The following is a 26728-nucleotide window of genomic DNA, read 5'->3' as shown; positions in this document are numbered from 1 at the left end:
TTATTATAGTTAATAGTGCATTTACATATGAGTCTGAACAAATATTATCATTATAGTTAATAGTGCATTTACATATATGAGTCTGAACAAATATTATGATTATAGTTAATAGTGCATTTACATATATGAGTCTGAACAAATATTATTATTATAGTTAATAGTGCATTTACATATATGAGTCTGAATAAATATTATTATTATTATAGTTAATAGTGTATTTACATATATGAGTCTGAACAAATATTCTTATTATAGTTAATAGTGCATTTACATATATGAGTCTGAACAAATATTCTTATTATAGTTAATAGTGCATTTACATATACGAGTCTGAGCAAATATTATTATTATAGTTAATAGTGCATTTACATATACGAGTCTGAGCAAATATTATTATTATAGTTAATAGTGCATTTACATATACGAGTCTGAACAAATATTATTATTATAGTTAATAGTGCATTTACATATATGAGTCTGAACAAATATTATTATTATAGTTAATAGTGCATTTACATATATGAGTCTGAACAAATATTCTTATTATAGTTAATACTGTATTTACATATATGAGTCTGAACAAATATTATTATAGTTAATAGTGCATTTACATATACGAGTCTGAACAAATATTATTATAGTTAATAGTGTATTTACATATATGAGTCTGAACAAATCTTATTATTATAGTTAATAGTGCATTTACATATATGAGTCTGAATAAATATTATTATAGTTAATAGTGCATTTACATATATGAGTCTGAACAAATATTATTATTATAGTTAATAGTGCATTTACGTATACGAGTCTGAACAAATATTATTATTTTAGTTAATAGTGCATTTACATATATGAGTCTGAATAAATATTATTATTATAGTTAATAATGCATTTACGTATACGAGTCTGAAAAATTATTATTATTATAGTTAATAGTGCATTTACGTATACGAGTCTGAACAAATATTCTTATTATAGTTAATAGTGCATTTACGTATACGAGTCTGAACAAATATTATTATTATAGTTAATAGTGCATTTACATATATGAGTCTGAACAAATATTATTATTATAGTTAATAGAGCATTTACATATGAGTCTGAACAAATATTATTATAGTTAACAGTGCATTTACATATATGAGTCTGAACAAATATTATTATTATAGTTAATACTGCATTTACATATATGAGTCTGAACAAATATTATTATTATAGTTAATAGTGCATTTACGTATATGAGTCTGACTAAATATTATTATTATAGTTAATAGTGCATTTACATATACGAGTCTGAACAAATATTATTATTATAGTTAATAGTGCATTTACGTATATGAGTCTGAATAAATATTATTATTATAGTTAATAGTGCATTTACGTATATGAGTCTGAACAAATATTATTATTATAGTTAATAGTGCATTTACGTATATGAGTCTGAATAAATATTATTATAGTTAATAGTGCATTTACGTATACGAGTCTGAACAAATATTATTATTATAGTTAATAGTGCATTTACGTATACGAGTCTGAACAAATATTATTATTATAGTTAATAGTGCATTTACATATACGAGTCTGAATAAATATTATTATTATAGTTAATAGTGCATTTACGTATACGAGTCTGAACAAATATTCTTATTATAGTTAATAGTGCATTTACATATACGAGTGTGAACAAATATTATTATTATAGTTAATAGTGCATTTACATATATGAGTCTGAATAAATATTATTATAGTTAATAGTGCATTTACATATATGAGTCTGAACAAATATTATTATTATAGTTAATAGTGCATTTACATATATGAGTCTGAACAAATATTATTATTATTATAGTTAATAGTGTATTTACATATATGAGTCTGAACAAATATTCTTATTATAGTTAATAGTGCATTTACATATACGAGTGTGAACAAATATTATTATTATAGTTAATAGTGCATTTACATATATGAGTCTGAATAAATATTATTATAGTTAATAGTGCATTTACATATATGAGTCTGAACAAATATTATTATTATAGTTAATAGTGCATTTACATATACCAGTCTGAACAAATATTATTATTATAGTTAATAGTGCATTTACATATATGAGTCTGAACAAATATTATTATTATAGTTAATAGTGCATTTACATATAAGAGTCTGAACAAATATTATTATTATAGTTAATAGTGCATTTACATATACGAGTCTGAACAAATATTATTATAGTTAATAGTGCATTTACATATACGAGTCTGAACAAATATTATTATTATAGTTAATAGTGCATTTACATATACGAGTCTGAACAAATATTATTATTATAGTTAATAGTGCATTTACATATACGAGTCTGAACAAATATTATTATTATAGTTAATAGTGCATTTACATATACGAGTCTGAACAAATATTATTATTATAGTTAATAGTGCATTTACATATATGAGTCTGAACAAATATTATTATTATAGTTAATAGTGCATTTACATATATGAGTCTGAGCAAATATTATTATTATAGTTAATAGTGCATTTACATATATGAGTCTGAGCAAATATTATTATTATAGTTAATAGTGCATTTACATATATGAGTCCTTTTTAGGTTTCATTTTATATTGATTATAACTTTTTTTTTCCAGCGATACTAAAATGTTGTAAACAGTTCCATAAAACAGAGTTCTGAAGCTAAAAAATTAGTTTATTTGATAAATGACAGATGAAACTTTAATTTGTGACACTGATGTTCACTTTGGTTGGATCTGAATCCGTGAACGTGCAGTTTTGTTTGGAAGTTTTAATTTCCAGTGGGTGTTATCAGCGGTGGCAGGTCAAACATCATTGGATGCTACTGTAGAAACATACAAACAATCCCAGTAGGTAGGGCACTGATCCAGCTGTTAAACTACAGAGATCCTATCAGAAACATGGGAACGCAGTTGTTTTTTCGTTTTGTATGTAATGTGTTTTTCACAAACTCCAATACTTTCACTTCTTCAACAACATTAAACATCAATAAACACAGTATTGTGTCAAAGTCCCAACATGATGTTAGTTGGTTTAGTGAAGTTCTAATGTCCACACACATGCATTTGTCTGTGTATTTAGATCCAATCTGACGTGTGTGAAGTCGGAACAGCAGCGAAAACAGACGTTTCAGGGTAAAAACAGCTTCTATAAACCAAAGGCGGCGTATTTACATTAGTGTGACCTCCCTTTGAATTTAACGTCTTTAACCCTTTAGTTCAGACTTTATCAGATCTATGACATTCATTTTCTTTTGTTTTCTACCAGGTTTCATTCCACACACATCAGATGGGTCTACCAGGTTATGCTGCTTCTGTTCATGGGGTCAGAGGTCACACTAAACAGTGATTTGAACCTTTTGAACAGATTTAGTTCAGGTTTTGAGCGTCTTTTAATTGCATATGCATGTAAGAGAATGAGAAATAAGTACGTGCGCTCATTTGAACCCTGCGACAATAACAAAGCTAAAGGTGGAATAACACAGCCCTGGATTTCTCAGCATTTCTTAGGAGGCCTGTCACAAAAAAACAAACACTACTGCCAGACCAATTAGGCAACAGTTAACTGAAATCACATCACACAGAGCATGTACGGTCTGAACAGAGCAGTAAGAAGGAAGAGAGGAAGTCTATTCACCACGTGTTCATGGGTCTGACATACAGACGGCAGAGGGTTAATACAGTCTATGTTAATGCAGTCTATGTTAATGCAGTCTGTGTTAATGCAGTCTATGTTAATGCAGTCTGTGTTAATACAGTCTGTGTTAATGCAGTCTGTTAATACAGTCTGTGTTAATACAGTCTGTGTTAATGCAGTCTGTTAATACAGTCTGTGTTAATACAGTCTGTGTTAATGCAGTCTGTGTTAATACAGTCTGTTAATACAGTCTGTGTTAATGCAGTCTATGTTAATACAGTCTATGTTAATGCAGTCTATGTTAATGCAGTCTATGTTAATGCAGTCTATGTTAATGCAGTCTATGTTAATACAGTCTGTTAATACAGTCTGTGTTAATACAGTCTATGTTAATGCAGTCTATGTTAATACAGTCTATGTTAATACAGTCTGTGTTAATGCAGTCTGTGTTAATACAGTCTATGTTAATACAGTCTATGTTAATGCAGTCTATGTTAATACAGTCTGTTAATACAGTCTGTGTTAATACAGTCTGTTAATATAGTCTGTGTTAATACAGTCTGTGTTAATACAGTCTGTGTTAATACAGTCTATGTTAATGCAGTCTATGTTAATGCAGTCTATGTTAATACAGTCTATGTTAATACAGTCTGTGTTAATGCAGTCTGTGTTAATACAGTCTGTGTTAATACAGTCTGTGTTAATGCAGTCTGTGTTAATACAGTCTATGTTAATGCAGTCTGTGTTAATGCAGTCTATGTTAATACAGTCTATGTTAATACAGTCTGTGTTAATACAGTCTATGTTAATACAGTCTGTTAATACAGTCTGTGTTAATGCAGTCTGTGTTAATGCAGTCTGTGTTAATACAGTCTGTGTTAATACAGTCTGTGTTAATGCAGTCTGTGTTAATACAGTCTGTGTTAATGCAGTCTGTGTTAATACAGTCTGTGTTAATACAGTCTATGTTAATACAGTCTGTGTTAATACAGTCTGTGTTAATGCAGTCTGTGTTAATACAGTCTATGTTAATGCAGTCTATGTTAATACAGTCTGTTAATACAGTCTGTGTTAATACAGTCTATGTTAATGCAGTCTGTGTTAATACAGTCTATGTTAATACAGTCTATGTTAATACAGTCTGTGTTAATACAGTCTGTGTTAATGCAGTCTGTGTTAATACAGTCTATGTTAATGCAGTCTGTGTTAATGCAGTCTATGTTAATACAGTCTATGTTAATACAGTCTATGTTAATGCAGTCTATGTTAATACAGTCTGTGTTAATACAGTCTGTGTTAATACAGTCTGTGTTAATACAGTCTGTGTTAATGCAGTCTGTGTTAATACAGTCTGTGTTAATGCAGTCTGTTAATACAGTCTGTGTTAATACAGTCTGTGTTAATGCAGTCTGTGTTAATGCAGTCTGTTAATACAGTCTGTGTTAATACAGTCTGTGTTAATACAGTCTGTGTTAATGCAGTCTGTGTTAATACAGTCTGTGTTAATGCAGTCTGTTAATACAGTCTGTGTTAATACAGTCTGTGTTAATGCAGTCTGTGTTAATACAGTCTGTGTTAATGCAGTCTGTGTTAATGCAGTCTGTTAATACAGTCTGTGTTAATACAGTCTGTGTTAATACAGTCTGTGTTAATGCAGTCTGTGTTAATACAGTTTATGTTAATACAGTCTGTGTTAATACAGTCTGTGTTAATACAGTTTGTGTTAATGCAGTCTGTGTTAATACAGTCTGTGTTAATGCAGTCTGTGTTAATACAGTCTGTGTTAATGCAGTCTATGTTAATGCAGTCTGTGTTAATGCAGTCTATGTTAATGCAGTCTGTGTTAATGCAGTCTGTTAATACAGTCTGTGTTAATACAGTCTGTGTTAATACAGTCTGTGTTAATGCAGTCTGTGTTAATGCAGTCTGTTAATACAGTCTGTGTTAATGCAGTCTGTTAATACAGTCTGTGTTAATACAGTCTGTGTTAATACAGTCTGTTAATGCAGTCTGTGTTAATGCAGTCTGTGTTAATGCAGTCTGTGTTAATACAGTCTGTGTTAATGCAGTCTGTGTTAATACAGTCTGTGTTAATACAGTCTGTGTTAATGCAGTCTGTGTTAATGCAGTCTGTGTTAATGCAGTCTGTGTTAATGCAGTCTGTGCTAATACAGTCTGTGTTAATGCAGTCTGTGTTAATACAGTCTGTGTTAATACAGTCTGTGTTAATACAGTCTGTTAATACAGTCTGTGTTAATGCAGTCTGTGTTAATGCAGTCTGTGTTAATACAGTCTGTGTTAATACAGTCTGTTAATACAGTCTATGTTAATACAGTCTGTGTTAATGCAATCTGTGTTAATACAGTCTATGTTAATACAGTCTGTGTTAATGCAGTCTGTGTTAATGCAGTCTGTGTTAATGCAGTCTGTGTTAATGCAGTCTGTTAATACAGTCTGTGTTAATGCAGTCTGTGTTAATGCAGTCTGTGTTAATGCAGTCTGTTAATACAGTCTGTGTTAATACAGTCTATGTTAATGCAGTCTGTGTTAATGCAGTCTATGTTAATGCAGTCTATGTTAATGCAGTCTGTGTTAATACAGTCTATGTTAATGCAGTCTGTGTTAATACAGTCTATGTTAATGCAGTCTGTGTTAATACAGTCTGTGTTAATGCAGTCTGTGTTAATACAGTCTATGTTAATGCAGTCTGTGTTAATACAGTCTATGTTAATGCAGTCTGTGTTAATACAGTCTGTGTTAATGCAGTCTGTTAATACAGTCTGTGTTAATACAGTCTATGTTAATACAGTCTGTGTTAATGCAGTCTGTGTTAATGCAGTCTGTTAATACAGTCTGTGTTAATGCAGTCTGTGTTAATACAGTCTGTGTTAATGCAGTCTGTGTTAATGCAGTCTGTTAATACAGTCTGTGTTAATACAGTCTGTTAATACAGTCTGTGTTAATGCAGTCTGTGTTAATGCAGTCTGTGTTAATGCAGTCTGTGTTAATACAGTCTGTGTTAATGCAGTCTGTGTTAATGCAGTCTGTTAATACAGTCTGTGTTAATACAGTCTGTGTTAATACAGTCTGTGTTAATACAGTCTGTGTTAATGCAGTCTGTGTTAATACAGTCTATGTTAATGCAGTCTGTGTTAATACAGTCTATGTTAATGCAGTCTGTGTTAATGCAGTCTGTGTTAATACAGTCTGTGTTAATGCAGTCTGTGTTAATGCAGTCTGTTAATACAGTCTGTGTTAATACAGTCTGTTAATACAGTCTGTGTTAATGCAGTCTGTGTTAATGCAGTCTGTGTTAATGCAGTCTGTGTTAATACAGTCTGTGTTAATGCAGTCTGTGTTAATGCAGTCTGTTAATACAGTCTGTGTTAATACAGTCTGTGTTAATACAGTCTGTGTTAATACAGTCTGTGTTAATGCAGTCTGTGTTAATGCAGTCTGTTAATACAGTCTGTGTTAATACAGTCTGTGTTAATACAGTCTGTGTTAATGCAGTCTGTGTTAATACAGTCTGTGTTAATGCAGTCTGTGTTAATGCAGTCTGTGTTAATGCAGTCTGTTAATACAGTCTGTGTTAATAGTCTGTGTTAATACAGTCTGTGTTAATGCAGTCTGTGTTAATGCAGTCTGTGTTAATGCAGTCTGTTAATACAGTCTGTGTTAATGCAGTCTGTGTTAATGCAGTCTGTGTTAATACAGTCTATGTTAATACAGTCTGTGTTAATGCAGTCTGTGTTAATGCAGTCTGTGTTAATACAGTCTGTGTTAATGCAGTCTGTGTTAATACAGTCTGTGTTAATACAGTCTGTGTTAATACAGTCTGTGTTCTAGCACCCTGCATCTATGTATGATGGGATGGAACAGAATAGAATAGAATAGAATATTTAAATTTCTTTCTGATGTAACAGGGTCTCATATTGAACCTGAGGCAATAATTGCAATATTTGGAATTACATCACACTCTTTTCATTTTAACCAAAAATCTAAAAATCTAATTGCCTTCCCCACTCTTCTAGCTCGTAGACTAATATTACTAAAATGGACAGAGAAACAACCTCCAACATTTAAATCTTGGTTTCTGGATCTTTTACATCATTTAACATTGGAAAAAAATCAGATATTCTATAAGAGGATGTACCAGTAAGTTCTTCAGTACCTGTAACCTGTTCTGCATCCCACAACAGAGGCAGATCCACCACTTATTCCACAGAAGTCTGATTAATACAAGTCTGTGACTATCTGTGGTCCTTATTTATTTATTATTCTTTTTGTCATTTATCCTTTTTTGGTGCAACAGGGTGGGAATGTTCATGGGTTTGGGTTTAAAAACAAAACAAAACAAAAACAAAACTTATATTTTTCTGTGACTCGATATGTAATGAAAACACTTTGAACAAGAATAGAATAGAATAGAATAGAATAGAATAGAATAGAATAGAATAGAATAGACTTTATTGTCATTAAACAGGCTGTGTGTTATTGTTGACTCATACTGACCATGTCTTAAATATAATATAATAGATAAGACAGATAAATGTTAGTGAACTCAGTCTGAATGAGAGCAGGGTGAGGTGAACAGAGGTATTTCCTCTGAAATGGATTCATCTGGTTCCCCTTTGACCTTTAACAATAGAGAATAATGAAAACAAACTCAAGTCCATTTCATCTATTAGTATGTGTGACAGTGTTCAGTGTCATTTATATTTGTTGTTTGTGAAAAGTGTTAAATTTTCATTTCAGTTAACATAATCATTACTGTTGCTGGTAAAGTGTTGTAAATGTTGTAAAGCTAGTAGGTGTTGGTTTGTCCACACTGAAGACAGTCTGAGGTGTCTTATTTTGGACGTGGATGCCGTCGGTGCAGCTGCCACACCACCGCTTCTGCTACTCAACTGGGTTTCTCCATTTCCTGAGCAGTTTGGTCAACAGCAGAAATCGCTGCTGTAATGTCTGCAATCCTTCATTTCTTCATTATCTCCTTTCATCACTGCCATTTTGATCTGGCAGTTGTAGATGTTTGCCTTTGCTTCATTTGGCAAAATCTGTGGCAACACCATCCAAACTAATTCATAATTAGGGTGGCAGGAAACCGCTTTTCCAAACAAATCAAGTATTTAAAGAGGGACTGAATACTAAAGCTAGTTTTTATACTGCACTTGGGGGGGGGGGGGGTTTACACTTGAAAATATAAAGCTTTTTTTAATAATCACATATTTATAATCATTTTCTGAATAATCCCACAGTCATCAACCCCCCCCCCCATGTCCATTCACAGACTTCCGTTCACCTCCTCAGACCCACTAAGTCACAGTTTGGGGTTTGTTCCGTTACATAATTGCCTTGATTGGACACCGTATGACGCCACAGATTTTCAGATAGTTTTTTATATTTTCATTTAATCAAAGCTGTGACACTCTTGTCCACTACAGAGGACATAAATGCACTGCTGGGTCTCAGGAGCTTAATGGACCATAATTTGGCAGCGAAAATGACTAATGATTCTTGGTTCTTAAGTATTTCTTGGTATCTACCATCTCGGCAGGAACCGCCGTATCCCACCCTGTTAACAGCCAGCTTTTGTTGTCATGTGAAACATGATTGATGCCTTCATCCTCCACCTCTCAGAATGTGTGAAAATGGACTGGCTGACGATTACGACCCAGGATTTTCCCACCATTGTTTGCGCTCTCCTTGACAGGAAGTGTAGCCTTGGTACTCACTTTGCGGCAAACTTGACCATCTGCTTGCTGGCACGATCTCCCACTGCGACGAGAGCCTGCACGTTGAACTGCTGTTGACGCAGGACCAAGAAGCACTGCTTCCCTGCAAACACAACAACAACAGTGACGGTCTGGTACAGACTAAAGCCTGGGTGCTGTCTGAAACACTGCACGGCTGTTCAGTCAGAGGTAAAGTGTGGATCTCACATCTGTGTTGTCATGGACAGATTAGATTACATAGAACTTTATTGATCCCTTGGACAGAGCCTGGAGGAAACTGAGGACAGAGTGTCAGACTTCTGTGAATGGACTGTCTCTTTAAAGAAAACTGGGTGAATTCTACCTTCCGAACAAACACACACACACACACACACACACACCTGGGACAGGGTAAACAACAACACCAAAAAGTCAGGGCAGAAGACAGTCAGACCACCCAGGTACTTTGATGTTTGTAGCCTGTGAGAAGGAAGGGGGGGGGGGGGTAGTTAATGTCCAGGCAGATCCGCCTCATCACAGACTGAATGAGGATGTTATTGTATTCACACAAACATCTTTACAATGGGTAAAAAAAAAAAAAAAAAGAAAGAATAACGACGTAAGAGGAGGAAAATAACTCTTCATTCTGAAAGTTGGAGGCTTGTGTTCATCTAAAAGTCTCCCTTGAACATCAGCAAAAGTGTTTGATGCTTCATACAGAGAAGTAATAAGATGGCAGAGCTGAGTGCATTCATTGTATTCAAATAGAGGAGCCTCGGAGCTGGAACCCAGCAAATAAAAGTTATCTGATCTTTGACTTGGCACCGACATGCTTTTCTGACAATGATATCAAAAGCACCCTGAGGTTGTCAAAGTCTGCTTTACATGAGAGGAAGGAAGGAGAACAACTGCTCTGCAAGTGTCTGCCGTGCACAAGCCTGCGCCGACGCACAGACAAGTCAGACCGGAGAACATGTTCTAGACGTGCATTTGAACTCCACAAGCCGCTGTTCTATTTATGACCTTTAGGACTGCCCACACTGACGAGGTGAAGACGAGTCCTGTAGGCCCAAGGAAATCTAAAAGCACCAGGTCAAAGGTCACTGAAATCACAGCTGGGCCTTGAAGAGCAGGAGATGCTGTGGAGAAACCACCTGAGGGCCAAAGTTTTACACGTTTCACTTAAATCCATTGAGGATTAACACAGAGGTCATCTCATCTGGGCTGTTTGTGTGTCGTGCACAAAAGGAAGGCGTGGGGGTGTCAGCTCACCTTTAGCTCTGCTGGTGTGGACTCGGGCACGCAGCCAGATCAGCTGGTCGGCTTTGTCCGGGGTCAGGTCCTGGACCTTCACCAACACCCTGTCTGCCTCACACACACACACACAAACACACACACACAAACAATTTATTACTTCAAAGCACATCTCTGCCTCTATTTTCTTACTTCAACACAAAGAACCCCCCCACACACACACACACTCCCAGAGGCAAAAAGAAATGTGAATCAGCATGCATGTGCGTGTAGACGGATGCACAATAAAATGCTCAAATTACAGACGTAGCTAATAAATAAGACACATTAGGAGGCTGGCTGAAAAGCTGTGTGCCTCTGCTGTTCTCTGTGGGCTTTATGACAAACTGACTCCAGTTTCACCTGTGTCACTCACAGGCATGCGCTCCTCTCATTATCAGCCAGAAGGAGAAGCAGACACCCAGGCTACGCCGGAGAAAACAGAGCCGCCCTTTTGGCTGAGGACTGCGTGTCGGCCCACATAAAAGCCTCCACCTCCGCCGCCGTCCCAGTGCCTCGGCCCCACGGTGGGGATTGGCATGCAGGTGAGGGAGGCCCCACTTTGTTTGCTGCCACTGGAGCTGAAAGAGCATCCAGACAGATGGACGGCCCAGACAGGTTGGCCCGCTGCCGCTGTCACGTTCAACAGCGACTTATCACACGCTATTAATCACTTCAATTATCACTGACACGTCTGTAACCGTCGTGACAGGAGCGACTGACGGTGGTTTGTACCGTGTCATCACTTCTGATCTTGTTATCTGCATAATTGTTGGCAACCGGACAAGAGTAATCTGAGTAGTTCTGAATGAGGAGGACATTTGTATTCACGTATGTTCTCAATGTCATGGGTTTTTTCCCCCACGGTGTAAACGCCTCCACTTCTACAGGACAAATATGGAACCCATTCCCTTTCATAATGTCAGAGCTCAACATGTTTTAGCCAGTTCTGAGGCTGAACTACATCACAACACACATCATTCTTTTACTCAGTACACGAGCAGGATGAGTGTCAGTGTACTATAGATATAAACAGACTTTAGTTCAAACATAAGTAGGTGAAAAAAACTCTAGATTTAAAAGGACACTCCAATATATGGAAATAAATCAACCAAAATAGAAAATAAGTATCACACAAATGGTTCTTTGGTAATATTTAATGTCCTAATAAGAGTAGGAAACAGCCCAGTTTCTATGGTCCTACCCCAGTTTTACATTGTTCTACTGTTGCATTGCTTTGAAATCGACTCCACTCACTTTGTGCACTGGTCCATAAATTATAGAAGAAACAGGGCTGTGTGTCAAAAGGAATTTATACAGAAAAATGCAGGGGGTTGAGATTCATTGTACTGAAATTCACTGTAACACTGCAACCGAGGCAGAATATTGTGATTTTGTGCATCTTATTTTAGAAAACTGTCCCCAGGATGAACAAATCATCATATGCATTAAATCTCAGCAAACAAATTCACCTTACTCGCATTATCACAGCTACTTTTTGTGCAGTCTCAGCAAAGGAATTAAAAAACAAAAGGAAAAATAAACAGAAGTTGATTGTGTTTTTGAGAATCCGTTGGTATTTTCTCACACCCCTAACGCAGCGCAGTGCAGACTACAGCAGATGGACCTCCACTTCCTTGCAATTCTTCTCAAAATGATGAGAAACATAACATATTGCTCTAATTTTCTCTGTTTTATCGTGTTGCGTTTGCGGCTCTGAGTAGGAGTTTGGTGAGACAGTTCGTGGGCTGAGGTGTGGGGGAAGAGCCGCCATACTAACCCAGTTTCTGTTGAGATTGGACCATCGCCGACACGCCGTAACGATCCTTGGCGAAGTCCTGCAAGAGTGAAACATCATGCTGTTTTTGGCGTCCACACATCCAAAAACAATTCAACCACTCTTGTTGCAAAAGCGTCGTTCTGTCTACCACATTCACAGATAGTACAGATAATGACTCTTATCACACGCTTAGCAGAAAATTGTGAAAGGTGGTGTTGGGCATGCAGGTATTTGGATCAAAACTGTGGCAAAGGTGTCGAAGCCAATGTAGAATCAAGGTCAGAAAGAAAACAGAGGAGCTGGTTTCAGAAGATAAGTGCTGTGATCCGTGGGGGATACTTACATCTTCCTCTGTGCTTTGTTGTTCAGCGGCCTGAAACATAAAGAGGCAACAGGAGTTTAAGGGGATCGAAAACACCCAGGAAAAAAAAAACAAAACACAAAACAAGTGGACAATCTATTACACTGAAAACATGAAAAACACTCAACAACAATCAACGTCAAATGCAGACGTTTACAGCAATTTGCTCCGACAACACCCATGTAAAGTGTGTTTTCATCTTGTGCCATCAGGGATTTGAATAAAATTAATAAATCAACACCGTCCTCGAGCCAAGCTTTAGATCCCTGGAATGTGTCTTTTACACACGCTCCTCGAACACATCACAGACAATGAGTCATGGCAGGATGAGATATTGCTTTGTAATAGAAGCAGCATAAGTGGACAGATATTCTTTATCTCTGTGCTGACTTCTGGGCAAATGAGTCCGTATGTGCGATGAGATCGAGTCCTGGCAAAGTTACAGTTCCATTTTCTATGCAAATGGTTATTGGTGTGTGGAAATGGCTGGTGGCAGTGGAGTGAATTGGAATCGCCCATCCTTGATATGATAATTCCGTCACAAGATGGATGATATTGTGGTTTATGATCAACTGGATATTGACTCGCTACAGCTGGGAAGAGGCCGGACGACGGGGGAACGACCCAAGTGACATGTGTCCCCGGAAAATAACAGGGTTTACACTCAATAAACGTTCATCTACGCTCTCTAGACCCACCGCGAACTGTTCTAATAGCGTAGTCATGCACAGAAAATCAAGCATGTGTTGACAGTAACAACATCTGCCCGCTGCCTGAAATATGACAACTGGATAAATCAACGTGGAAGACAAGTACGCCTTGATATTTTATCTATAAAAGCTGCTTGAGTCATGACAGATCAACGTACAGGTGGAGAAGAGTCTGTGTGATCAGGGATGACACATCTCCAAACAGTGACTACAGGACGGGGAGCTCCTGGAGCCCAGTGTTAGGCACATTTAGCTTTAAGGCAGAATGTGGGAGAAGAAAAACATCCAAAAACAGAAACAAATCACTGATCAGCGTTCGCAAATTGTCCGTTTAAATCTGGCCTGTGCTCCAGGAAAACCTGTTCATTACTTCAGTGATGAGTAAACAAATACTGACATTTGGAGATCAGCTCTAGATGGTCTATGTCTGCACACTTTAAAGCACAGGGGTCAAACACGCGGTCCATGGGCCAAAACTGGACCTTCAAAGGTTCTGATCCGGCCTGCAGGAGGATCGTACAAAGTGTCAAAATGACACTGAACATGTGAACTGTCAAAGGTGTTGAACTGGTGTGAGTTCAGGTTCCACATTCAGACCAAGCCAAAGAATAACACAATAATCCATTCATTAAATGTGAACGACCTGACAATTAAGTGTAATTTTAACAATATTCTACTGTTACTAAATGTTCTGTGCATTTGTAGATCCCACCTGTAAGTTGTGTTAATAATAAGCTGACACATAATATTATAGAAGTTATTCTTATTTTAGTTCCAAATTCCAGACTTTTAAATGTCATCCATGTTCTGCCTGCTACCACATGTTTGTGTAATGTGTGTACGTGTACAAATGGTAAGTTAATGCATTATATAAAAAAAGCTCTTATTTTTCTTTAAAAATGTCATTTTTTTCTGGTTATTCACATGTGTTTTGTGAAAGGATTGTTTGTAAATGTAAATATTTTCATAATTTAATTTTTTTAGGGCTCTAAAACAAAGACAAAACCTTGGAATAGTCATTATTTATAGGTTATTCTGTTGTAATTTTACTGGTCAGCCCTGCGATGACCTGGCGACTTGTCCAGGGTGAACTCCGCCTTCACCCCTATGTAGCTGGGATAGGCTCCAAGTGACCCCCGTGACCCTAGTGAGGATAAAGCGGGTTCAGAAAATGAATGAATGAATGAATGAATGGTCCGACCCATTTCAGATCAAGCTGGTCTGAATGTGGAACCTGAACTAAAACCATCTTTGACTCTTCATTACTCCAGTGTCATTTTTACACTCTGAGAGCCGGATCAGAACTTTTGACCGGCTGGTTTTGACCCACGTGCCGCACATTTCACACCACTACCTTACACAGAAACTGGAATACCGGCCAGTAGATTCGTGTAGATCCCACACACTGAACCTTTAAATACTTGGAAGAAAAGTGGATGTTGAGACCAGTCAAAAACAGAGGAGCTACTTACGTATGATGCAGTCAGTGGAGAAAGAAAATAGCACTTTGTTTGGGTTAACATAAACAAAGCCAAAATGACAGGAATACTCAGACAATGGATACTTTTGGCCCCCCCGCCGGCTGAGCAGCCCCCCACCCCGAACCCACAGTACCCAGTGAACTGCACGTCACCTCACCAGCTGGAAGAGAGGGCAACGGATATGAAGCTCAGACAAACCCACTGACCAGCTTGGCCTGTTTCTCCGCCTTCTTCGCAGCTTTCTCTGCTTCCTTCTGCTGTTTCTTCAGAGCTTTCTTGGACTGGGCCTGCTGCTCCTCCTCCGTCGCCCTGGACAGGAAGCACCACACAACATCAACATTTAAGTCAACTTCCACCTTCTATTTCTCCCGCATCCCACAGGAAGTTGTTGACTGCCTGGGAAACTTCACTCTGAGCCACAGCCAGCTCCAGCTCCAGCTCCAGCTCCAGCTCCAGCTCCAGCTCCAGCTTTTAAGTGTGCACTACCTTTAAAAGCCATTGTTTTTCCAAAAACAAAACAGCTGTGGCCAGAGTGAATGGAGCACAGCCAAAGGCAGAGATGGTCAAAAACAGATTAGTCTGATAAACATTTAGAAAACACTTGAATCTCCAACACTTTCTAATCTTGTAGAGAACGTGTGAGGAACAGATTATCAGAGGATGATAACATTTAGTCTGGTCTGACTGATGTGGTAAATGTCCGCTTCACAACTCAATGCCAGCGCTGATAAGCATGTGACATTTGGCTGTTCAGCCAGTTTGTCTGCTTTAAAATGTTTCTGAAAGAAAGAAGATAAAATAAACACAGCAGCCAATGTCACGGCCACATTACTTTTCAGACTCTCCCTGAGGAGGAGGTGAACACACACACTTCATATCACAGATTCTGAGTCTTAAACAGATAACGTTGGATCAGAGCTCTTCATACAAACTGTGTAAATTTGCACTTCTCCACATTAGACTGGTACCAAAGTGAAGGTCAGGACTTCATGGGAACGAGCAAGAACACTTTGGTTTGTCAAAGACCAGGTTATGGGAAGCCTACAACCAAAATGGCACCTGTTCCCATTTAGTCACAGGAAATAACAGGGTCCAGAGGCCCGTTCTAAACACCAATAATAGCCTCCACAAAAACTAAAACCCAAACACATACGGCCGTCCTGTTGGTGATTTCCAGGGCTGGACGTCACATTCAGTTTTCCATTTCCTCCACAACAACAAATGGTTATTCTGAAATAGGAGGTCAACCACTGATGGATTTGTACAATATAACAACAGCTGTTTGGAACAGAAAAGCCGGTGGGGTATTAACTGGAACAGATCAACTGCTACAGAAACATGTAGACCCTGTCAAACACTATCTGTCATATTTGTGATTAACAAATGGAAAACTGTTGAACTGAAGTCACACAACAGCCCTGAAGGCCTTAAAGTTTGGATTTTTGTTCCCTACTGTTATCTTAGGTGGGGAAGTTAATTACTTTGTCTTGATATGTTATGCAAATAAGATTGAAAAAATACCACCCCAGGGGGTAAAAACCTCTAAATAATAAATAAATAAATATATAAATCTGGACCACTGAACATCAACATTAAAGGAAGAAGTCACTAAATGTGGAGCTGAAAAACATGTTAAAAGTGAAACTAGTAAAACCTGTGGGGGATTAGACGCTAAATTCATATTTTTTTATTCTTTAGATGTGAGAAGTTTATACTTTTATCCTCTGTCCACTATCACACCAAGGTCTGCAGAACATCTGACTGAAGCCATCCCCAAACTGTCACTACAAAGTTACATCCAAATGTGAATGAGTCTGAAACTCTTCCATGAAACCCTAAATCAGTGTTATATTAACTGTTATTATAAATAAATATGAGGATTGTTAAGGTCTGCAGTGTATCTGTGCGTCTGAAATACAAGGAATTTCAACTTAGTTATCAAGATGAAAACTTTGTAAACCAGCTGGATGAGTTAAACCAGACTGTTCTCTGCCGTCAGGACAGTGACGTCAGCAAAAGCCAGTAAAGACCGCACGTCAGCCTCCTCCAGTCTGCGCTCCGTTCACACACTGTGGACCTGCACTCCTAACACACTGAACAGCTGACTGTTTACACCGATTCCACAAAAACATAATAATTAGATGGAGCACACATGAGCATAACCAGCTGAAGACCTGAGCCCAAAGCCAACAGCCCCTGGACCGGCTTTACCAGTGTGTTACCGACACGGCAACAGGTGGAGGCGCCGAGGCCTGTCACCGCTCAGTAGATAAAGGTTCACAGATGAACGTCAGAGCATCATAAAAGGCAATAAATATATGGAGCAACAGGAGGAAGAGCACAGCAAATTAAACATGTTAGCAGTGTCTGTGTGGGCGCACATATAAAAAGAACACCAGTAGAACACCGGCAGAACACCAGTAGAACACTAACAGAACACCGGCAGAACACCAGCAGAACACTAACAGAACACTAACAGAACACCGGCAGAACACCAGTAGAACACTAACAGAACACTAACAACACCAGTAGAACACCGGCAGAACACCAGTAGAACACTAACAGAACACCAGCAGAACACTAACAGAACACTAACAGAACACTGGCAGAACACCAGTAGAACACTAACAGAACACTAACAGAACACCAGTAGAACACCGGCAGAACACCAGTAGAACACTAACAGAACACCAGTAGAACACCGGCAGAACACCAGTAGAACACTAACAGAACACTAACAGAACACCGGCAGAACACCAGTAGAACACTAACAGAACACTAACAACACCAGTAGAACACCGGCAGAACACCAGTAGAACACTAACAGAACACCGGCAGAACACCAGCAGAACACTAACAGAACACTAACAGAACACCGGCAGAACACCAGTAGAACACTAACAGAACACTAACAACACCAGTAGAACACCGGCAGAACACCAGTAGAACACTAACAGAACACCAGCAGAACACTAACAGAACACCAGCAGTACACTAACAGAACACTAACAGAACACCGGCAGAACACCAGTAGAACACTAACAGAACACTAACAGAACACCAGTAGAACACCGGCAGAACACCAGTAGAACACCAGCAGAACACCAGTAGAACACTAACAGAACACCGGCAGAACACCGGCAGAACACCAGTAGAACACCAGTAGAACACTAACAGAACACCAGCAGAACACCGGCAGAACACCAGTAGAACACTAACAGAACACTAACAGAACACCGGCAGAACACCAGTAGAACACCGGCAGAACACCGGCAGAACACCAGTAGAACACCAGTAGAACACTAACAGAACACCGGCAGAACACCAGTAGAACACTAACAGAACACCAGCAGAACACCGGCAGAACACCAGTAGAACACTAACAGAACACTAACAGAACACCGGTAGAACACCAGTAGAACACCGGCAGAACACTAACAGAACACCAGCAGAACACCGGCAGAACACCAGTAGAACACCAGTAGAACACTAACAGAACACCAGCAGAACACCAGTAGAACACTAACAGAACACTAACAGAACACCGGCAGAACACCAGTAGAACACCGGCAGAACACCAGTAAAACACCAGTAGAACACCAGTAGAACACTAACAGAACACCAGCAGAACACCGCCAGAACACCAGTAGAACACTAACAGAACACCGGTAGAACACCAGTAGAACACTAACAGAACACTAACAGAACACCAGTAGAACACCGGCAGAACACCAGTAGAACACTAACAGAACACCAGCAGAACACTAACAGAACACTAACAGAACACCGGCAGAACACCGGTAGAACACCGGCAGAACACCGGTAGAACACCAGTAGAACACTAACAGAACACCAGCAGAACACTAACAGAACACTAACAGAACACCAGCAGAACACTAACAGAACACTAACAGGACACCAGCAGAACACTAACAGAACACCGGCAGAACACCGGTAGAACACCAGTAGAACACTAACAGAACACCAGCAGAACACTAACAGAACACTAACAGAACACCAGCAGAACACTAACAGAACACTAACAGGACACCAGCAGAACACTAACAGAACACCGGCAGAACACCGGTAGAACACCAGCAGAACACTAACAGAACACCGGTAGAACACCAGTAGAACACTAACAGAACACTAACAGAACACCAGCAGAACACTAACAGAACACTAACAGAACACCAGTAGAACACTAACAGAACACTAACAGGACACCAGCAGAACACTAACAGAACACCGGCAGAACACCAGTAGAACACTAACAGAACACTAACAGAACACCAGCAGAACACTAACAGAACACCGGTAGAACACCAGTAGAACACCGGTAGAACACTGAACAGACTCTACAGTCAAAGGGAATCCAGTGCCCAGCTCAGCCGGTCATTTTCAGGACACACTGCTTCTGCTGCTTCTACTTCTGCATTATTCAGTCCATCACTTTAACTAATAATAAAATAATAATGTTTCACATGAATCGTTTTTCATTTCATTCATTGTCTGTTTTTCACGGAACAGAAGAACAGGTGGAAGACAGAGCTGTTTACCATCACACATTCCTTCTGTTCTTACTCAGACTTTACACATGGCCCATGACTGGAGGGCAAACTGGCAGAATGTGCTGTACATGACAGGTGAGGATGAAACTACTGCACTTTCAGACCAGTGTTTGAAGGAGTCAAACAGTTCACTCAGATCTGAAAACTGACATATTTACTAAAGGTGGGCTCAGGTATTAATACACAAATCCACCCTTTATTTCATTTACACTGCCTTCTTTCAATCTTAAGTGAAACAATGTGACGTCATTCTTATCAGCCGCACTGTATTTTACTAAAACATCCGACTTTCCATCCGCGCATGTGTGTAATCTGTGAGACCACCAGGATCCGACAGCTTTGATATAATGTAGTGATCACAGCACCGGCAGAAGGGTTAAATATCAGTGTATGAAAGCGGTTAAACTTCTGTTCACCTTTACACAGCTGGTTTTAAACACTTGGAAAACTTTCCCCTACTCTGCTTGAACTGTCAGATGATGCAATCTGGAGCATGTTCTGAGCAATGCTAGCTAGCTGCTAGCAGTAGTAAGGCTACACAGCGGTAGATACAGCATTAAACCTCCGCCAAACTGTGAATGCTAAAGGTGACATGTACAACCGTCCCACTGCTCTTACCCCTGGACTTCCTCTTTAGTCATGTTGAGCTTTATTCTTGGACAAACAGGCGAAAATGTGCCACGGCCGTTCGGCAGACTGTCATCAGCTGTTCAGCATGGACGTGCACCGGAAGGAAGGACCTGTTTGGACGGAGCACCAAATACCCACTTCTGCAGGGTCCGGTCGGAAACGTGATGCGGGAAGGACAGTTCCGAGTATGAATACGAAAGAAAAAAACACCAGCAGGTATAACCTCCGACTGTCGAAGTGGACTTTTATTATAATGATGTAAATTAGTGAGAGCACCACTTTGGTTCCAGACGCGGTTATTTTTGTCATTATTTGGGGTAAATTCCATTTATTGTACACACCTGTAGCATTAGCCTCACTCATTCACTTAATTAAATAGTTTGACCAAATACTTACATATACAAATACAGGTTGTTTAAATGTATGGTTAACAAAAATACATACTCATAAACCGATGTGAGAGGAATTTGGTGCTTTATTAATCTGTCCGTGTCTTTCAGTGGAGTCAGATCCATTCAAACTATGGGTGGGTGGAGGGGGGGGGCATCACACCACATTATTATTATTATTATTATTATTATTATTATTATTATTATTATTATTATTATTATTATTATTGTTTTATACCTGGACTCTGTAAAGTTTGTTTTATTTTATTTCTAATATTTATTATTGTGTTTAGGGTTAATCATGTATATAATGTGTCAAATCTATCCATGTAATAATTTCACATACCCTCACACCCCTTTTTGTGATGCGGTTGGTTTGTTCCGGATTCCAATCAAAGTTTAATGCATTTAGTTCCATTTACAGAACTGAAATAACACTAATGTGAAGCATTTAAATGTGTATTTATGAAGTTATTAGTAAACGATCACCCCCTCAAACATATGAAAATATATGTCATTACTTTTACACACACTGGAGTAGGCATAGTTTGCCTTTTAAGATAGTTGACTAGCACTAGCTAAAGTTAAACTAGTAGCCATTAGCTGTGGCCAATATCTAAGAGTTTATTAAAGTAATACCACGATTACTATGAGTCGAAATATATTCAAAATTGTGTCACCACCATCCCTGATTTAGTGCTGATGAGTCATTTATTATTATTATTATTATTATTATTATTATTATTATTATTTCTATTATACATTTTTATTATCAACTTGTGCTGTAAAGTTCAAAAGTTCAAATCTAGGGTCATAATGTAATAAATGCTGCTTCAGCTTTTAGTTAGTCTGCATATGAGCAGCATTAGCAAACGGTTTCTTTCAAATCCATCTAAAAGTAGTTGACCTTAAGCTATGAGGGACAATAGTTGGTTCACAGATGAAAGACAGACCTGAGCTGACCCAGAGTCAACACTGTCTCAGAAGTGGACAACGACTGCATGAGACCTGACAGCAGGTTTCAGAGGACAGATTCACCACAGCTAATAACTGACACATATTGGTGGGTTTGTTTTCTAGCTCCTGCACATCCTCAGAGGCTCCTCCTGGATCTGAGCTCTAGGGTCACGTCTCCAAACAGCTCATTTCTTATCTTCACTCTGAAGTCAGCTGTTGTCCCTTCTCTTCTTACACACAGTGCACACAAACACATGAACATATGGTCTGAACTGCTCCTTCAGCTCATGTGGGGCCTGTTTTTGCACATCCCCATGAATTAACGCTCTCCATGAAATGACTTTCACATCTTTGGCTGAGTGCATCCAGGTTTGGTCGGACCTTCCCTTCCCTTGAATGGCTGCGCACAGTAAATGACAGGGGGCTGAATACAGTGGGGGGGTCATCAAAGCTTTTCTCAGGCTGTTGGCCACAGGAGCTCCTGATGCAGGAAACAGCCTTCCCACTGCTCACTTTCCAACCACAACAATGGAAGCATTAGTGGAGTAGGTCACTGCCCAAGAGGAACCACTAGTGTTTGTGTTGCTTTCATCTGTAGTTTCAAGTATCCCCGCAGAATGATTTTGGCGCTTACTGGTGCTTAGAACACGGCTCCTAATTGTAACACATGTCAACAGCATCCATGACTCCCTGTGCCCAGACTAGACAGCCACAGTCTCCAGTGGTAAAGTGCATCTACACAACTTGGATGCAGAACAGTGGGGCTAATGAATCACCAGAAGAGGCCATTTCCTGTTCATTTCAACAACTTTGGCCTTTAACCCAGTAAAACTAACAAGAACCCCGTCACAAAAGCAAAACACTGCCTTGAGTTTGTTTTAGTTGATATATTAAATGTCACCAGGGGTTTGGAGAACATGGGAGATGTGTGTGTTTTAGGATTCCAGTATCTATTAGAAGGTTGTTCTGATAGAACTCTGGAAATGGTGGAGGTCTACGTGTGTCGTCACATGGACAGAGAATGAACTGCTTTAATAATAAATGAAACCCTGTCTTTTCTCAAGGGGGGGAGGGGGGTGGTCACAAGTGCTGGAAACTCACAGCACCACAGGCAATTTAGTCCATTTGGATAAAAGCACCAAACCTTCATAAAAATGACTGTAGCTTCAAAACATTTAGAGTAAATAGTTGATTTTATTTGGGTCAATGTCAGGCTGTAAAACATCCTCCAACAGTCGTCCTCCTGCAGGAAGTTCTTCAAACGGACTCAGGATGTTTTAGATAAAAGACATTATTGATTGGTTCAAGGCTGTGGTCGCTCTGTCTCTGACCTCTGAGCACTCACTAGTTTGGAATCGTTTATTTTTTGGTTTATTAAGAGAACTGAAGGGGACGCAGCCCAGGACAACAGACTGCTCAGTCTGAGGGGATGAGGGCGACTTTAACTCCACTTTTACTCAGACTTTTGTACCAAAGACACTTTAAACTACATGTGAGTTTGAGTTTGTCCTCTTATGAGACTTCTATTTTGTAAACAGATCTTAGTTGTCTGATTTCTCTTGGAATCTGATGATTTTATCAGTTTTTATTTTAGTTGTTGAACATGTTGGAACTATATTTTTTGTATTTTTATTTAGACTTTTATTTCTTAACTGTTGTTTTGTGGTTGTTGTATGTGAACAGTGTCATTTTATCTTTGGTCAGTTTACTGTTACTACATGCACATGATAGTACTATGTAAAAGTCTTGTATATACAGTGACGTGCAGTCAGAGGAGGCAGGGGAGGCAGAGCCTCCCTTGTCAATCTTGAAAAGAAAAAAAACTTGACTATAAAATATAATAAATGTTGATAGTTGTCAGCTGGTATGTCCTATAAACTCATTTTCCGTTCGAATCCAATATTGTTGTTATTATTATTATTATCTTTTTTTTTTTTTTCAATTAGAATATCAGAATTTCCGCATGCTCCGTTCAAATACAGGAGGAGGCAGCGCTGTGCTGTGCCTCCAGCAGAACTGTCTCCTCCCCTCATGAACTCTGCTGGTACCAGTGAAAATATTGTGTGGCTGTCCCTCTGTATATCACAGTTCAAATGCTTTCAAACACTCTGATTATATGCGCTATCCTTCCATAATCTGCATAACGTATGGAATGTATTTCTGTAATGTGTTTAGGCTCGCAGATTAATCCTAAAACCGCCGTGAAAAAGTCACTAGGGGAGGCAAACAGTACCCCTGCCTCATGATAGATGGTACCTGTGAGTCCACAGATTCATGCGCTGATAATCTTCTTTGTTCTTTTTTATACACTTTAATTCACCTCATCAAAAATGGAGGATTACATTTCATGTACAAATAAAGGTAAGACCATAAACTTTTTTTATTTTTAGTTTGAAATGGCTCTTTTTGAAGGTTTCCTGTTGAGTTCAATTCAATTCAATTCAGTTCAACTTTATTTGTATAGCCCAATATCACAACAAGGTTATCTCAAAGGTCTTTACAGAGGCAGTTGGAGTAAACAACAGTCAAATAAACAGCAAGAAAATGAGTAGTGTCCAGGGCATCCCCCGTCCTTAGACCCTCCTTCTCGACAAGGAAAAACTCAAAACCCAGTGGGAAAAGGGAGAAACCTCGGGGAGGAGCTCCTGCCAGTCTACCTATGCTGACCTGATGCACAGCCCATATACCCAGGCCGTTCCTTTGGCTCACTCTCTCTATTCCAGTTTCTCAGGCCACCATATATTTGTAGATCTGGCTCTGAAAGAGTCAGTGCCTCCCCAACCATGAACCCCACTGCACGTCACTGTGTATATATGTCTAAATATAAAAAAGCAGCTGTTTTTTTTTCTTTTTATAGCTGTACCCAACTTCTGATTAGCTCCTTTTTATGTGTTTTTCATCAAATCCAACCATTTGAGTTTTGATTTCAACAACATTAAACATCATTGTTCCTGGTCAGACCTGGTCCAGCATTAGGTTTGTTCATTTATTACAGTTCTAGTGTCCACACATATGCATATGTGAAGTCTGAACAGCAGGAAAAACGAACCCTTCATTCCTCAAACATGAGCCTCAGTGGTCGTAATAGTGTGACTTCCCTTCGTACTGAATGTCTTTAACCCTTTTGTTCAGACTATATTCCATTTATGTCATTACTTTTCTGGTGTTTTATTCCAGGTTTCAGGTGTTTTTAATTGTTCTTGCTGCTTCTTGTCATGGGGTCAAAGGTCACAGTAAATAGTGACTTTAACCTATAAAACACATTTAGTACAGTTTTTGTTTCTTTTAAGGCTGTGGACACATTTCCTGTGTAGATAAATCTGTGTAATCATTTCAGCGCCGCAGAAACACACAGATAAAGGTGTTCTAAGACTTCTGCTCAGTTTCAGTGTGTACATATATGATTTCAGTCCGATATTAAAATGAAGAGCCCAGCTGAGTCTATATCCACAGGTCCTCATGCACACAGTGAAGCAGCCACGCTCTTATGTTAATTTGGAAACATTTCCAACTGAAAAAAGCCTCCTGTTCCTTTCTCCTGTTTCTCTGTGAGAGGCCAGAGCCCCCCCCCCCCCCCCCCCCCAAAGGCCCATTAACCTTGTGACTTGATGGGGGCACTTCACACCTAGTTTTCACATGCAAAGACATGGAAATGCTATCTCCAGTGGAGTGTTGAATGGATGCCAGGCCTGCATTGCTCTGCGTAGCTCTGACGGCCCCATCCTCTGGATCATCTATTGTTATCTCCTTCCTTTGGTCTTCTACTTGAACATCGCTCTGTCACCGGTCCAACCAGATTAAGTCTGTAGAACCAATAAAAGAGCCGGCAGCAAGATTGATGGCCAAGTGTGTGTTCATAACTTGTCATTTTTATGTCTTTTCTTGTCACTATGAAATTCAGGTGGATTTATTGCTCTGATATATTGCACATGCTCAACAAAAACTATTCTATTTGCCTATTTGCATTTTTAAGATATATGTCCCGTATTTGGAATTGTATTATTTTGGTTTTATGAGGGCACGGACAAGTTGACCTGTATTGTTCAGTGAATGACGATAACACTTGTTTACAAGCGAAGCACAATACAGGCAGTATATCTAACAAACAGAGAGAAAAGAGAAAAAGTCCAAGGAGAACTTAACATGTTCTTTCCTTTGTTAAGGAGCCATATGGGTGCTAATTACAACAGAGGATTTGGGCTTTTGTGTCATGGCTGCTTAAGATGTAAAAGTGCACAGATGTTCTTCCAATTACAGGGTCTGTCAGCTTAGTCCTCCGTCTGCTTTGGACCCCGATCAGGTACAAACGTAACCCCACCCCCACCCAAGACACTCACCTTATGCCCCAGCCCCTGAGGGAAAGGGTCACTGCCTCAGATAACAGCAAAAAAACAAAAACAGCACACATTATCCTTATGAGTCTCAATGACTTTTTTATTTTTACTTAAAAAACACAACGTAAAAACAGTAATAAAAAGCAGCATGCAGTTTATTTTACAAAACTTCCAGTGTGAGTGACAGCAATAAATAATAGCTTTCAGATAATCACACAATTTAAGTGCGAACACACAAATGCTACAAAACTATGTACAGTTTCCACAAGCAGCTGCTATCCCTGAAAACACAAAAGACATTCAATGCCCAGTTTTTACCGAGCAACACAGAGGAAAGATGAAAACTGGAGAAATGAATGACGGCTGTAAAACTGGAGGAATGGAAGTAAAGGCACTGCCTGAGGACACGATCTGCATGAAAGAGGACAAACGGCAGCCAAACCCTGACATGACAGAACGGCAGTAAACCACAAACATCAACCACAAAGTGTAAAGTCTTATTTGGTTTTTTGCATCTGTACAAAATGTAGTAAGTTCGTTGACATGAAAGCTTAGTTTTTGGCCTGTCCTGAGAGGATGGACCGTTAACTGGACAAAACACTTGAAGACTCCGACTCCGTGGACACAGATGAAATGGGTCCTCGCTTTTTAGTCATGAGAGTTACTTTCTGACTCGATCTGCTGCCGACAGTCAGCGCGCTCCGGGCCGACTTCTTAAACTTCACTCCCAGGAACGCGTACAGGATGGGGTTTAAGCAGCAGTGGAAATAGGCCAGAGCCTCGGTGACGGAGATCCACTTCTCCACCGCCTGCTCCAGCTGGCAGGAC

General features: G+C 39.0%; 2 protein-coding genes across 2 annotated transcripts in view; both read right to left on the bottom strand.

The window, feature by feature from the left end:
• Window positions 1-20359, bottom strand: part of LOC115412778 (aspartate--tRNA ligase, cytoplasmic-like) — a 52982-nt gene extending 32623 nt beyond the window's left edge. Inside the window, exons 1-6 of the mRNA XM_030125441.1 lie at window positions 20209-20359; window positions 15226-15328; window positions 12811-12840; window positions 12468-12525; window positions 10667-10759; window positions 9416-9518 (exon numbers count right to left, since the gene is read on the bottom strand). Coding sequence (XP_029981301.1) covers window positions 9416-9518; window positions 10667-10759; window positions 12468-12525; window positions 12811-12840; window positions 15226-15328; window positions 20209-20231 — 410 coding nt within the window. The 5' untranslated portion in view covers window positions 20232-20359. The remainder of the gene's footprint in view (window positions 1-9415; window positions 9519-10666; window positions 10760-12467; window positions 12526-12810; window positions 12841-15225; window positions 15329-20208) is intronic.
• A 5617-nt stretch (window positions 20360-25976) lies between these two features.
• Window positions 25977-26728, bottom strand: part of LOC115413068 (C-X-C chemokine receptor type 4-like) — a 2446-nt gene continuing 1694 nt past the window's right edge. The window contains exon 2 of the mRNA XM_030125824.1: window positions 25977-26728. This exon is cut by the window's right edge and continues 884 nt beyond it. Within this exon, the coding sequence (XP_029981684.1) occupies window positions 26485-26728 (244 nt within the window). The 3' untranslated portion in view covers window positions 25977-26484.

This window comes from Sphaeramia orbicularis, chromosome 21, assembly GCF_902148855.1.
Source record: "Sphaeramia orbicularis chromosome 21, fSphaOr1.1, whole genome shotgun sequence".
NCBI classification, from domain to species: domain Eukaryota; kingdom Metazoa; phylum Chordata; class Actinopteri; order Kurtiformes; family Apogonidae; genus Sphaeramia; species Sphaeramia orbicularis.
Note: the sequence above shows the minus strand (reverse complement) of the source record. Positions and strands in the feature narration are given on the sequence as shown.